At 45.6% G+C, this 15,422-nt stretch overlaps 1 protein-coding gene across 6 annotated transcripts; it reads right to left on the bottom strand.

Moving 5' to 3' along the window:
* Nucleotides 1-252: 252 nt before the first annotated feature.
* On the bottom strand, nt 253-14,626 carry LOC311531255 (zinc finger protein 2-like). 6 transcript variants are annotated; one of them, XM_084648516.1, is made up of 5 exons: nt 14,569-14,626; nt 14,302-14,453; nt 8,364-8,557; nt 3,446-3,559; nt 253-3,045 (listed from the first exon to the last, which is right to left on the bottom strand). In XM_084648516.1, the coding sequence occupies exons 3-5, from the start codon at nt 8,518-8,520 to the stop codon at nt 2,435-2,437; spliced, it is 882 nt and encodes a 293-aa protein (XP_084504642.1). In that variant the 5' UTR covers nt 8,521-8,557; nt 14,302-14,453; nt 14,569-14,626; the 3' UTR covers nt 253-2,434. The 6 variants fall into 6 exon arrangements, with proteins under 6 accessions (XP_084504642.1, XP_084504643.1, XP_084504647.1 ...); XM_084648517.1 differs by having other exon boundaries at nt 253-3,042; XM_084648521.1 differs by lacking the exon at nt 8,364-8,557 and adding an exon at nt 3,878-3,978.
* Nucleotides 14,627-15,422: the final 796 nt, after the last annotated feature.

Genomic DNA, 15,422 nt, shown 5'->3' with positions numbered 1-15,422 from the left:
GCCTGGTATAAGGCAGGGACTGCTCACAGAATTTGGTAAGAATAGGGCTAATATTGCGAAAATACATATTCCTAAGAAGTGCTAAGCACAAAGTATTCATGCAAACACATTCCAATATTAAGTGGTACGAGAACATTCGGGTATTAAAAATGGTAAAAAACATTTTTCAAAAATAACAGGAACACACTGATCCCTTTTAAAGAAAAAGTCAGGATGACAGCATATAATGAAAATGTTTTAATTCAACCAACATGTACAAGGTGATAACTAGCTACATCAGGGGGTAGTAACTAATTATGTCAGAGGCAGTACTAACTTGTTTGTATTCGGGTATAAAAATATATTTCAGAGGGATAATATTTGTTCAGCCGAGGGGGGAACGGAAAGTCCCACCATTCACTAGGCTGCGTCCATTGTTACAAACATACATGTTTTAGTATTCTTGTAGAGTCTGCCAGGTGCTATTACCGTGCTTTGTCAACAATAAACCTGGCCTGGTGCCTTCGTACCTTAACGGATCTTGTAGTCATTGAGTGGTTCATTCAAGGTCTGCTGTGCCAGCTAGCTGTCTGCAGAGGTGGGGCAGCACACACAAAAAACACATACACAGCCAAACATCTAACCACACTGGTGACCCACAACTTCATGACTCAGTGAACAGCAAGCTGGGTCTACATTATGGTGCATAGCTGCATGTGCCAGTGAAAGGCTCTGGCAGGAGTAGGCCACAGGAAAAGGCTCAGCAGGGAGAGCTGCTGGAGTCTTTCCCCACAGCCAGAGTCTCCCTGCCCTAGGCAAAGGCTCCAGCAGCTCCCAGAGTCAGGGAAAGGGTCTGGCAGCAAACTGAGGCAGGGAGGAAGGGGGACACTGCGTTGCTAAAAATAGCAGTGTAGATAGGGGAGGCAGTGCCTGGATGAGTTGAGGGCCAGTGTAAGGTACATATCCACAGGGTTCAGTCATGTCTTTAGTCTCCTAAGCCGTGCCTCACCTTCTACACTGCTATTTATAACTGTGCTAGAGAAGTCCCTACACCACGATTGGAATGAAGCTAGAGGCGAGTGTAAGGTATGAGCACTTTAGATAGCTCTGTAGTTCAAAAATCATACACAAAAATCATACACAAAAATTAAAGTTAGTTTGAAAGTATTCTAAAGTTTCAAACACACACAAAGATGGATGTGAGATTTTGAAGTCAGAAGATAGCTTTTTTTCTCTCACACACAGTGTAATGTAACGAGGGAGAGAGATTTAAGGATGCATTTTTCACCAGCAGGTAATTCTCACTCAAATGTGTAAACACAGCACAGCTGCAGGGGATGAGTGTGAGATGCAGAGCAGAACAGTTATTTAACAAAATTGCTAGCTCCCACTAGCACTTAAAGGTACAAATTGAATTAAAGTAAGAAAACAAAACAGAATTTATCATCCAACAATGAATTTCCACAAATGATAACACATCTGAGATTTAGTTATGTACTCAACAAACCACAGATGTCAAGAGTAGCTCTTTTAAGCAGTATACCAGATAATTTAGTAATCAAGTGAAGTGAGCGCAGCACTACACACACAAGTGTAAGCAATAATTGGCAATTACAAGTGAAAGCACACAGTCTAACTCAGCACCAAATCAATTTTAATTATAATTTTGTCAAATTCAAATCCTATAACTTAGTCCGGTTGCCCCTCCAGTTGCCGGCAGTTCAGCTGTCCCTCCCCCCACTGCCATGTGCTACTCCTGCCCTCTGCCTTGGAGCTGCTCCAGGGAGCCTTCTGCTTGCTGTGCGGGGGTGAGAGGAGGGGAGAGGAGGGGGGCTAATGTCAGGGTGTTCCCCTCCCCCTCTGCTCCTGCCCCTCACTTACCCCTTCTCCATAGGGCAGGCGGGGGGACACAACAGGGCTCAGGACAGAAGGAGCTTGCTGGCTGCAGCTACTGTCTCAACTTGCTGATCTACTTAAAAAGGCAATTGTAGGATGCCTATCTCTGCATACTCATCTTACAGGGAGATTGGGCTCCAAACTCAGGCTCTGCGGATCCCAGTGTCATACCTGTGATTTTCTACGACCCTAAAAGTTAGATGTTGTAATTCTCGATGTCACAACACCTAGGCCCCTTGGTGGATCCAGGCCCAAAACACTATCAAGAATAAATGAGAAGTCACATTGTATAAGATAAAGATGGTTCTAGGTGAATAACATCAAACTTTAATATAGGAGCTGAACAGAGGATGCTATAATCAAATCCCATCATAACATGGGACTCTAGCTCAGCCTCTTGCTCTGCACAGCTCTGTTCCTGGCAGTTAATTTCATTCTCTCCTTTAACAACTATTGCATGTTCTTGTTATATGGTCACTCCAGACTGTCCTGACTCTCTGGGAATCATAGGACCCAACAAAGGTGTTATTTACTTGATCCACCCCTAGCCAGGACACTTCTAGGCTTTGTGTCCTGTTTGGATTTTCTTATGCCTAATGAGGGTTGAGCTGTGCCGGAATAGTTTCCCGCAGTGGGGGCATTCATAGGGTCTCTCTCCCCTGTGAATTCTCTGATGTGATCGAAGGTGTGAGTTGCAAGTAAAGCTTTTCTCGCATTCATTGCATTTGTAAGGTCTCTGCCCTGTGTGAGTTCTCTGGTGGTCAGTAAGGGCTGACTTCTTGCAGAAACTTTTCCCACATTCAGGGCATTTAAAGGGTTTTTCTCCTGTGTGGATTCTCTGGTGAGTAATAAGGGCTGATCTGCAAAGGAAGCTTTTCCCACAGTTGTTGCACGTGTTTGGTCTCTCTCCAGTGGGGATTCTCTGCTGAACAGTTTCTTTGATTTGCTTAACCCCTCTGCTCTTCTGAGCGGATTTACCCTGTCTCTGCCCTGGCTGGTTTCCCTGATGTCTCTCTGGTCTGCACTGACTCTGCAAGGCCTCCTTGTGCTCAGGGTTCTGGAAAACATTCCTTTCAGATCTTCCTGATAGAATCCCATGTGTTTCCATTTGCTCGGGACCTTCCTGCTGAGGGTTCTCCTCCTTGTTCTCACTCACCATCCCATCACCTGCTGGGACAGAGACAGAATCCAGACAGAAGTCACTCCCTGTGCTGGGGGAAAGGGAATCTCAGAAAGAGGGAAAGGAAAGGGGGAATAAACCCAAACAACTGCTGGGAAGATGAAAATATCAGGAGCTAAATCACCACCCCTCCAAAAAATCTTCCCCAGAGGAGAGACAGGAGGGGACCCAGCCATTCTTCACATCCTCTGAATATAAATAAAGGCAGGGGCTGAAGAGTCAGACAGTCTTGATTCATAGATACTAAGGTCAGAAGGGACCATTATGATCATCTAGTCTGACCTCCACCACAACGCAGGCCCCAGAATTTCACCCACCCACTTGATGAAGAGCCATGTTTGCATGAGGATACAAGAATTGGTTTCTGAGGCAGGTTAGCTGATTCCTCACCTGTGTGGGCATCTCTTGAGATCTCCCTTTCCTCATAGCCCCAGAGACTGGGGACCCATGGCTCCTCCCCTCGTTCCAGCCAGGAGATCACACTGGGTTTGGAAATCAGAAATCCTGCTTGGGGAAAGGGAACAAATGCTTATCTTGTTCATTAAGGTTAGTGCAAAGTTACTTCCAGACCCAGGATCTGAGCAGCAAAATGCAAAAAGGGTCTTTCCCCTACCCATCCCCACATTACAGGGACTGGGCTATAAACTGTAAAAGATCCCATGATGAACTGGGCTGGAGCAAGGGTTCATCCACTCTGCCTAGGGAGCAGCCCTAAATTATTCCCCGGGGAAGCTGAGCAGAGTTGCTATGCTCTCTAGGTATTTGGGGTACAAGTAAATTCTCCATCACTGCCAATGACACCTCCCCTCCACACCCACACACCTTCACAACAGAGGCCAAGCTCTCTCATGTCTCCTAATGTGTCCATGGAACACTTGGGTCCACAAGGCTGTCATCCCTGATTGGAGTCTCTAGGTGCTTCCCTGAGAACAGTTGTTAAAAAATAAACAGAGGAAATGCCACTGATGGCCTGGAAAGAAAATCACTAGACACCTGCTCCCAGTCCATTGCAGAGAGCAAAGAGCCTGCTCTCATAGGCACTACAGCCCCATCCCCTGGCTGCTGAATGCTCAATCAGCCATTCCTCACTGCCCATGAGATCTGCTCTGCCCACCCAGATGCCCAGCTGACTGCCATCTCAGGTGTGGTGCTGGCTCTTCTCACTATCTCATCCTGCTCCATACTCCACAGATACAGCAAGGACCACTTTGGAGGAAAAGTTGCCAGTCTCCTCCTGCCTAGGCTCAAATAGTAGAATAATAGAAATGTTGAGCTGGAAGGGACCTTAAGAGGCCATCTAATCCAGCCCTCTGTGCTGGGACAGGACCAAGTATACTAGGCCATCCCTGACAGGTGTTCATCTAAGATGTCCAAAACTCCAGTGATGGTGATTCAACCAACTTCTTTGGTAATATGTTCCAGTACTCAACTATCCTTAGAGTTAGAAAGGTGTTTTCCTAATATCTAACCCAAATCTCCCTTGCTGCAGATTAAGCTGATTATTTCTTGTCCTGCTTCAGTGGACGTGGAGAAAAAACCACTGTCCTCTTTAAAAAAACATATTTGAAAGCTTATGCTCAAATAAATTGGTTAGTCTCTAAGGTGCCACAAGTCCTCCTTTTCTTTCATTTGAAGACTGTTATCAGGTCCCCCCCGTCAGTCTTCTTTTGTCAGGACTAAATACCCCCAGGTTTTTAAACGTTTCCTAGTCTTTCATGTTTTCTAAACCATTTTTCATTTTTGTTCCACTCTTCTGGACTCTCTCCAAGTTGTCCACACCTTCCTTAAATTGTGGTGCCCATAACAGGACACAATACTCCAGCTGAGGCTCACCAGTGCTGAGCAGAGTAGGACAATTACATCCCACATCTCACATATGAAACTCCTGTTGATAAACGCCAGAACTACTTTAGCCTTTTTTACAACTGCATCACGTTGTTAGCTCATAATCAATCAGTGACAATTTTTTCTGCAGTACTACTACCTAGCTACTTATTCCCCATTTGTTCCCCATGTAGATACTCATAGGCAGTAATCAATCCACCCCTTAATGTTCTCTTTAAGCTAAATAGATTGAGCTCCTTGAGTCTATCGCTATAAGTCAGGCTTTCTAGTAAACATTGTTGTGTCTTTTTGCCAAACCCTCTCAAAATTTACAAACATTCTTCTTGAATTGTGGGCACCAGAACTGGACACAGAGCATCCCAGCAGTGATCGCACTAGTGCTGAATAAAGAGGTAAAATAATCTCTCTACTCCTCCTTGAGATTCCCTTGTTTAGGCATCCCAGGATCCAGAGGCAGACTAAGATTTCCTGGGGCCCTGGGTCAGAGCAAGTGGGGAGCCCCTCCCCATCCCTTCCACCTGCAGCCTGGCCCCCATTCCGCCTGTGGCCCCACCCACAGCCCCACTTCTTTCTGTCCCTTCCCCAGCGCCTGCCCCTGTTCCACCCAGGGTCCTCCCCATCCCGCCCCTCCATTGCAGCCCCACAACCCCTTTTGCTCCTTTCTGCTCTCCCTGCCCCACTGCGGCCCCAAGACTGGAGAAGTTGTGTCCCCATGCCACGGCCCCAGGGCCACAATGGGGAGCGCGAGCTCTTCCAGTTCCAGGGCTACAGCAGGGGTCTGGGTGCTGGGGCTTCCCCCGACACCCCTTTGCATTTCTGCAGGGGATCAGAGTCAGGGGGTTGGGGCTTATCCCACCCCGCCTGCCTGGTGCTTCTTCTGGAGAGTAGGTCGGGCTTGGGGACTTGCCCTGCTCCCTGCAGCTGCTGCCAGGGACAGGTCGGGGCTGCTGGAGAGGAGCTCCAGGCTTCCTCCAGCAGCGGTGGATTTTTTTCCAGGGGCCTCCCAGTTGGTCAGGGCCCTTGGGCACAGGCCACATCAGCCCAGTGGCTAGTCCACTACTTCCAGGATTGCATTAGCTCTTTTGGCCACAGCATCACACAGGGAGCTCATGTTCATCTGATTATGCACCACAACCCTCAAATCCTTTTCAGACTCACTGCTTTTCCTCCATCATTTAAGTATTGCCAACTTTCCTTGTTCTCAGAAGTATACATTTACATTTAGTCATATCGAAATGTGGTAAACACTCAGTATACTAGGAGATATCCAGATCACTCTGAAACAGTATCCTGACCTTTTCACTATTTACCACTCCCTCAATTTTTATGTCACTCACAAACTTTATCAGTGATGATTTTATCTTTTCTTTCAGGTCATTCATAAACACATTAAATAGCATAGGGTCTAGAACCAATGCCGGTGGGAGTCCACTCAACACACACACACGATGACTATTCCCGATTTATAGTTACATTTTGAGACCTATCAGTTAGCCAGTTATTAATCCTTTTAATATGTGCTGTGTTAATTTTATATCTAATATTTTAATCAAAATATTTTGAACAAAGTCAAACATCTCATAGAAGTCTATTACATCAAAACTTTTACTTTTATCAACCAAATTTATAATCTCAAAAAAAAAATCAAGTGAGTTTGACAGGATCTATTTTTCATAAACACACATTGATTTACATGAATTACCTTACCCTCCTTTATTTCTTTATTAATCGGGTCCTATATTAGCTTCTCCAGTATCTTCCTGTGATTAATATCAGGCTGACAAGCCTATAATAATCTGGGTCATCCTGTTTACCCTTTTTGAAAATTGGCACATTAGCTTTCTTCCAGACATTTGGAACTTCCCCAGTGCTCCAAAACTTATTGAAAATCAACATTCATGGACAGTGAGTTCCTCAGCCAGTTCTTTTAAACCTCTTAGGTGCAAGTTATTTGGACCTGCTGAATTAATAATGTCTAACTTTAGTAGCTTTTGTTTAACATTCTCCAGAGATACCAATGGAATGGAAAGAGTGTTATAACCACCCTGTGATATGACTAAATCATCTTTTGCATCCTCAAATTCAAAATAGAAAAATATTTATTGAAGACTTCTGCCATTTCTAAATTATTATTGATAATGTTATCATTTCCACTTAGTAATATACTACTATCATTGTCAGGATTGCTTATTGTTCCTAATATTTTTTAAAATCTCCTTCTTATTGTTGGGAACACTGGGGCATGGCCACTAGGTAACTCGAGGGGATGGAAGACCACAAGTGTCGATGAAGCCCCCTCGCACTAGGCCCCTGTGTCCTTGCCCCCCCCCTCCTGCCTGGAGGCACTCGCAGCAGCTCTGTGTGCTAGGCCCAAGTGTCCTTGGCCCCCCCGCCTGGAGGCACACACAGCAGTTATGCTGAGAATCTGCAACAGTATGTTGCAGAGTCAGACTGCCTGAAACTAAGCAAGGCCAAACTGGGGAGATATGGAAGAACAATGCTGAATAAAGCAGCTTTATGTATAGTTTAACAAATGATACAGAGAATCAGGGAACTAGCTGGGAACTGGATTGGCTGGCTATATGGATACTTGGAGCAGCTTGCTATTGGATAAGTATGCTGGAAAAAAGGATGTATAAAAGCCTGTGTAACTTCCTGCTCTGTTGTGCAGGATTTGAGATTTTATTCTCCCTGTACCTTTTTGCAGCTGCAAATAAACTTTTCTGCTTCTCCACCCCGTTGTGATTATTGGGTGTAGCACACCAGGTAACGAACCACTCAAGCTGTTGTTCAGCCTCTCGGCACTGGGTGCCGGCAACATTATCGTTCTTAACTCTGCTGGCCATAGATTTCTCCTTGCGTCCCTTGGCTTCCCTTATCAATTTTTTTACACTTCCCAACTTCTGATTTATTTTCATAATGGTCAAACTCCCCTTTCTTCCATTTGTTATAAATATATTTTATTTTGTATTTTACAGCTGCCTTCACCCTCCCTCTAAACAGGTTGGTATTTTAACCAGCACAGCCTTCTTCCTCAGTTGTGGAATTGTGGCTTTTTGGGCATCCAGGAAGGTGTTATTAAATTGATTCCCAATTATCATTCACATTTTTCTGATGAAATTCTTCCTCCCAGCTGATTTGGCTCATAATTGTTTTCAACTTTGTGAAATTGATCCTTTAGAAGCACCAGTTATATAACTGGTCTGGACTTTATTCTAATGCACATTATAAATATGATCAAGTCATGATCACTTTTACCTAAGCTCCATTAACATTATGTCCTTGAATCTCCTGTCCCAAGGGAGGGGACGTGGAGGGCACAGTCTCTCACACACCGGATCTGGGAATACTGGGGCTGATCCCCCTGAAATCTAGGGGACCAATGAAGAATCCTGCACAGCAGTTGAACCAGATGCTTCAGAGCCACACAGATTCTAATACCCAAGGGGACAGGAATCCTTACCCAGTGAGGCCACAATCTCATAATTCTCCTGCATGATATCCCTGTAGAGAGCTCTCTGACCCAGGTCAAGCAGAGCCCATTCCCCTTTGGTGAAATACACAGCCACCTCCTCGAAGATCACAGGCTTTGCTATGGCCATGTCACTTCTCCGTCTCATGCTGGGATGGGATGACCTGGAGCTAATGTTCTGCAGCCTGTCAGGGCAAGAAGGCAATTGAGGAGGTTTCAGAAGGGGCTTCAGTCCCTTTTACAGCCAGATTCATCCCAAGTTCTTTCCCAGACAGTTCTAGATTCTGCCATTCTGGGGGGATGTTTATGCTAAGATATTAAAAACAAGACCCTAAAGTTAAGCTCAGAAATTCATAGTCAGTTTTCTCCATCAGTGGCCTGAGTTTAAAATTGCAGAGCCTGCAACATGGGTGTTCTGTTCTGAGTGTTCACTGTTGATAATGAAGCTACTTATTCAGGTGCCTGAGTATGGATATAACTGTTTAATTATGCTCCTGTATTTAAAGGCCCTGGCCTTCATCATTTTATTATAGCACAGATCAGGGCTGGCCCACAACATTTTGAAACCTGAGGTCTCAATTCTACCTTCTTCCTGTTCTACTCCTCTCATGGTACTGCTCTGCTACCTACCCCAATAAAGGAGAACTAACAACTTAAAATGCCTCGTTCAAAAATTTTAAGTAACACTTAACTTTCAAATGCCTGAACAGCAAATGTAACTTTTCTTGTCTGCATAGTAAACACTGGGGTTTTTATCTGTTTGAATAATCAAAGTGGTGCTTTCCGTGCCTTCTTGGTTGCAAAGATTTGAACTACTTCCTGCTGAAGGTCCACAGTCTGGGCCAGCTCATGCTCTATTGAGATGGTTGCAAGGCTGACTAGCCTCTCCTGCGTCATTCTGGAGCGTAGATGTGATTTTATTAACTTCAGCTTGGAGAAGCTGCATTCTCCACTGGCAACTGTTACAGGAAATGTTAGAAGTATGTACAGAGCCACAAAAGCATTTGGAAAGAGGGTGGTCATTTTATTTGTGCACATATATTCCAGAACAGTCTTTGGAGTTGATCCTGCTGAAATGTATCTTGAAAGTGCTTTCAGTTCATCACCTAAATCACTCGCATCAACATCGCGCACGTCATCATGTGTCAACACTGTCTCTAGTGCCCTGCATTGCTGGTGTAGGTCTTCTTCAGGTATAGTGAGGAGTTTTGGAATATCATACAACATCCCAAATATACTGCTGTGTTCCTTCAGTTGCATGAAATGTTCTTCAACTGACTGTATTGCACAATCTAGCATCTGGTTACAGAATTCAACTTTGAATTGTTTTTTGGGGTCTCTTATGGGGTTATCCTGTGCCTTGTAATCAAAATGTCGTCTTCTTCGCTGACTCTTGTATTCTTGAACGGGTGGGAAAATAGCTTTAGTGTGAAGTTCCTCTGCCAACTTCTGTGCACTCTTCAGAACGTTTTGAAATCCCTTATCTGTCTGGTAAGACTGTAGGTATGACTTTGCTTTGTCCAGTTATTCCATTGCTCCAGATATATCAAGGTCAAAACCTTGGAGTCTCTTGCTTACAACATTTATTTCAAACAGTATGTCATGCCACAACATTAAGCCACACAGAAATTGGAAGTAATGTATGTTTCTGGTGATTCCATTTCCCTCTGCCACTGTTCTCCTACGAACAGTTCCTGTCATAGCATTATCCTCCATAAATGGCAACTATGGCATCATCTATCTTCCCAATTTGGTGTTTGATAGGCTTTATCGCCTCCACTTGACTTTCCCATCGTGTGGCACTCAGTGGTTTCAGTGTCAGAGAGGAAGTTCCCAGATGTTGCTTCAAAATTTGCCATCGATGAGTTGATGCAGAGAAAAATACATAGATGCTTTGAAATACATTAAAAAAATTCAGCAGCCTCACTAGAAGCTGATGCTGCATCACTGAGCACCAAGTTCAATGAATGAAAACTGCATGGGACAAAAAAGGCTTGAGGGCTTAACTCTCGGATCCGTGTCTGCCCTCCTCTGTTCTTTCCTCTCATGTTGGCACCATTATCATAGTAGCCCTGACCTCTCATGTCAGCAATCGCAATTCATGTATCTTTCAGTTTTTTAAGAAGCACATTTGTCATACCAGCTCCTGTAGCATCATTAATGTCAATAAATTCTAGAAAATGCTCTCTCACCGTCACCACTGCAGGGACATTTTAACTAGGTTCTGTTGTTGTTACAAAACGCACCATTAAAGTCATTTGTTCCATATGGCTGATGTCAGGTGTGCAGTCCAGAATAACAGAGTAATATCTTGCTGACTTCAGATCTGCCACAATCTTCTGTTTGACTTTTGTTGCCAGTAACTGTATGATCTCATTTTGAATTGTTTTTCCAAGGTAGAGGTGTGTACACGTTTCTGGGGTGGTGACTCTTCTTAGCTGCTTCTGGAGTACAGCATCAAACTCAACCATCAGCTCCACAATTTTAAGGAAGTTTCCATTGTTTGGCACATACAGCTGATCTGAAGTGCCACGCAGTGCTAGGTTTTGGGTAGCAAGCATTCTCACCATGGCAATGAGCCTTTTCAGAACATTTTGTCAGTAAAGAGACTCTGATGTTATTTTCTCTTGATGCTGATCATCTATGGGGTCCTTTAACCTTAGTCTTCTCTCATGCTCTTTCCACCTATGGAATGCTCTCTGGTGATTTGCTGCCTTCTCATGGCATGCCAGATTTCCAGCCAGATTTCTCCAGTCCTTTGTTCCTGTAGAACCCAATGTGGCTGGAACATTAGACTGGAAGAGTTTGCAACAAAAACAGTGTGCAGCATTCTGGGGTTTTGAGGACATAAGCCATGGCCTCTCCACTTTGTCACCATTGGGGATTTCACACCAGTAATGTGTTGGATGGAAACTTCTATTTTCATTGTCTTTGGGGAACATGAAGTTTTTCACTTGCTGTGACCCATGAAGTACAAGGAAGTCCCTCAGTCTACTGCTCAAGTGGGTCCACAGTCCTGGGCCATCTAGACTTAATGAAGTAAACTCAGTAGCGGCTGTTTCTTGCGCCTCCACCACACTCTTCTCTGATCTACACTTTTCTTCAGGAATGTGCATGGTTACGTCCATTTGAGATGGAGATATGGATGCTGCAATAGCTGCCAGGTCACCTGTACTCTGACTAACTGGAAGATCAGGCATCTCCGCACCACTCACATCCTCACTGGGGCCAGAAGGCTCACCGTGAACATTTGTGTCTATGTATCTCAGGAGACCTCCTTCCTGCTTAGATAGGAAAGCTTCCTTTGCTTGCTTTCTTTTTCTGAATGCTGCCCCAGAGGGGCGTTTTCCTCTTTCACTCATGACTGCTGTTCTGTGCCAGTTATAGTGGCTCTCAACACTCAGTTGAAGGGGTCAAAGAAGCAGGCTGGTAGCAGGGCCTGAGTGAGGGAACATATCAGCGTCTTAAGGGCCTAACTGACTCCCACTAGTTCAGTTGATTGCCTGTTCTCCTCAAGTGGGTTTAGTGAAGCAGCAGGAAACTGGAAGCTCCCTCAGAAGCTGGTGTTAATCAGTCCAGGCTCCTGGGGATGCACATAAGAGGCTGCTCCTCCTCCTCTCTCTCCCTGCTGCTTTCTGTTTTTCCTGCTCACCTTTTCTCCTGCCTGTTATGTCTCTTGTGCCGTCCTTCCCCCAGCACAGCACTCCCCCATCTCTGTGCAGCTAGAGCAGAGAGAATACAGATGCACCAGCAGCAGACACAATTTTCTACATTCTGAGTCCTAGTGGCTCCCCGCCCCAGTCTGACACCTGAGGCAGCCGCCTCAGTTCACCTCATGGTAAAGCCAGCCCTGGCACAGAGCCAGCCCCTCCCACCAGAACTAAATCCAGGGAGACTTTTTTAAGCCTTCGCCATAGCGGAAAGTGATCAGGAACAGCCAGCATGGATTCACAAAGGGAAGGTCATGCCTGACTAATCTAATCGCCTTTTATGATGAGATTACTGGTTCTGTGGATGAAGGGAAAGCAGTGGATGTATTGTTTCTTGACTTTAGCAAAGCTTTTGACACGGTCTCCCACAGTATTCTTGTCAGCAAGTTAAGGAAGTATGGGCTGGATGAATGCACTATAAGGTGGGTAGAAAGCTGGCTAGATTGTCGGGCTCAACGGGTAGTGATCAATGGCTCCATGTCTAGTTGGCAGCCGGTATCAAGTGGAGTGCCCCAAGGGTCGGTCCTGGGGCCGGTTTTGTTCAATATCTTCATAAATGATCTGGAGGATGGTGTGGATTGCACTCTCAGCAAATTTGCGGATGATACTAAACTGGGAGGAGTGGTAGATACGCTGGAGGGGAGGGATAGGATACAGAAGGACCTAGACAAATTGGAGGATTGGGCCAAAAGAAATCTGATGAGGTTCAATAAGGATAAGTGCAGGGTCCTGCACTTAGGACGGAAGAACCCAATGCACAGCTACAGACTAGGGACCGAATGGCTAGGCAGCAGTTCTGCGGAAAAGGACCTAGGGGTGACAGTGGACGAGAAGCTGGATATGAGTCAGCAGTGTGCCCTTGTTGCCAAGAAGGCCAATGGCATTTTGGGATGTATAAGTAGGGGCATAGCGAGCAGATCGAGGGACGTGATCATTCCCCTCTATTCGACATTGGTGAGGCCTCATCTGGAGTACTGTGTCCAGTTTTGGGCCCCACACTTCAAGAAGGATGTGGATAAATTGGAGAGAGTCCAGCGAAGGGCAACAAAAATGATTAGGGGTCTGGACCACATGAGTTATGAGGAGAGGCTGAGGGAGCTGGGATTGTTTAGCCTGCAGAAGAGAAGAATGAGGGGGGATTTGATAGCTGCTTTCAACTACCTGAAAGGGGGTTCCAAAGAGGATGGCTCTAGACTGTTCTCAATGGTAGCAGATGACAGAACGAGGAGTAATGGTCTCAAGTTGCAGTGGGGGAGGTTTAGATTGGATATTAGGAAAAACTTTTTCACTAAGAGGGTGGTGAAACACTGGAATGCGTTACCTAGGGAGGTGGTAGAATCTCCTTCCTTAGAGGTTTTTAAGGTCAGGCTTGACAAAGCCCTGGCTGGGATGATTTAACTGGGAATTGGTCCTGCTTCGAGCAGGGGGTTGGACTAGATGACCTTCTGGGGTCCCTTCCAACCCTGATATTCTATGATTCTATGAAATCAATGGGCGCATTCAGATGCTTAATTAAACACGTGCAGGGAGTGCTTGCTGGAGGAAAACCGAAAATTCATCGATTCACAGAGTTTAAGGTGAGCCCCAGCCTGAATTACACCCCAATTAAACAGCCCCTTAGCCCCAGGCTAGGGCCAGCCATGGCTTTTAAACCACAGCGTACACATACAGGGCGAGCAGGGCTGGAGCCAGGAGGGGCCGTTGGTGCAGAGTCACTTTCCCCCCCGGCCCCGGCCCTTTCCCCGGGTCTCTCCCCTCCCCTGCAGGCTCCGGCTCAGAGGCTGGTGTCGGCAGAGGCCGGGGCTGGTTCCAGCCCCCGGAGAAAGTCCCCGCGGCTGGGCCCCGAGGGGCGCTGGGGAAGGGCTCTCCCCGCACACACCCCGCTGGGCAGCGGCAGCGGCTCAGCCCGGGCTCCGGCTCACGATGGAGGCGGCGGCAGCGTCTGACCCGGGAAGCTCAGCCCCGGAGCTGCGGAGCAGCAAGAGCCAGAGCAACTTCCCCGCCCCCAGCAGCGGGCCACAGGGTTAACCCCTCCGCTGCCAGAGACCAGCCACAAGCCTCGCCCTGCTCCCCGTCCGGAGCCCAGTGACACCCCCGGCGCGACCGAAGCCGAGAGAGTCCCCGAGAAACCGGCCCCTGGCGCTGCTGGGGCGGCTTGTTATTGTAACATAAGAAAAGATACAGGAGACGTTTAAAGTAACAGAAAAACACTTCACAACCTGTTACTGGCTTATCTTTCCGGGTCCTCTTGGCTCTAATTGTTGAGCAGCTAAGCATGCCTGGGACATTGCTTCTTCTAAGGCTCTCCACATAATCATTCCTTCCAAAGAATCCTGTGGGGAACTTTGGTTCCTACGATCATTACATCTCCCTTAAACAAACAAAACAAAATACAATTAGAAAGATACATACAATTTAGCTAAATTTCAACTTTTTTACTTAACTTGTATCAACTTAATTTAGTAGTTTCTAATCTGAAACCTTACGGAGTCTAGAACGATGTGTCTCTTTATGTATCAGGTTTCAGAGTAGCAGCCGTGTTAGTCTGTATTCGCAAAAAGAAAAGGAGGACTTGTGGCACCTTAGAGACTAACCAATTTATTGGAGCATAAGCTTTTGTGAGCTACAGCTCACTTCCTCAGATGCATCTGAGGAAGTGAGCTGTAGCTCACGAAAGCTTATGCTCTAATAAATTGGTTAGTCTCTAAGGTGCCACAAGTCCTCCTTTTCTTTTTATGTATCAGGTTTTCTTCTCGCTCTTCCTTTAGATGTAGTAGCAAGTGTCTGAGCGTTCCACGTTTGTTTGGGCTTTTTCTGTACTGGAACTGACCGCTTGAGACTCATAGATTCAGTAGAATTGTCTGGTATTGCTTGCATTTCTGAGATAGATGTTGACATTGTTTCTGTTTCTTCCATATTTTCTTTCCTCTCCTGCTTACGGTCTTTTAGTGCTCATTTAATCCTCTCTGTTTGTTCTAAAGATATCTCCTTCCTCTGTTTCAACAAGATAAGATCTTGGAGCAGGATACTGGTCAACCAGCTGTGTGGATTTCCATGTTCCTTTTTAATTAATACAACAGTTTCTCCATTTTTCAGTGATGATAACGGCTTTGCATCTTTGTCAAAAAAATATTTCTGCTTTGCTTGTCTCAGTTGTAGGCTAGTTTGTATGTCTCCTTTTATCAATTTGGGTTGCAACAGTTGTGATGAAGTTGGCAATCTGGTCCTTAGATATCTTCCCACAAGGAGTTGAGCAGGTGATCCTAAATCTCCCATAGGTATATTTTGATGGCTCAATAGACTAAGAGAGGGATCTGTGTTATCTAAGCTAAATTTTTTA

The sequence above is a fragment of the Lepidochelys olivacea genome, assembly GCF_965140295.1.
Source record: "Lepidochelys olivacea isolate rLepOli2 genome assembly, chromosome: 14".
Lineage (NCBI taxonomy): Eukaryota > Metazoa > Chordata > Testudines > Cheloniidae > Lepidochelys > Lepidochelys olivacea.
The sequence above is the reverse complement of the archived record's forward strand: the minus strand, read 5'-3'. Positions and strand labels throughout refer to the sequence as shown.

Bases quoted from the DNA above. Each gene is read 5' to 3' on its own strand.
- LOC311531255 (XM_084648516.1), bottom strand. From the start codon at position 8,520: ATGAGACGGAGAAGTGACATGGCCATAGCAAAGCCTGTGATCTTCGAG. The intron at 3,560-8,363 runs GTAAGGATTCCT...TTCCCCAAGCAG, and splicing joins TGAGATTGTGGCCTCACTGG to GATTTCTGATTTCCAAACCC. The intron at 3,046-3,445 runs GTGAGGAATCAG...TCTCTGTCCCAG, and splicing joins CTCAAGAGATGCCCACACAG to CAGGTGATGGGATGGTGAGT.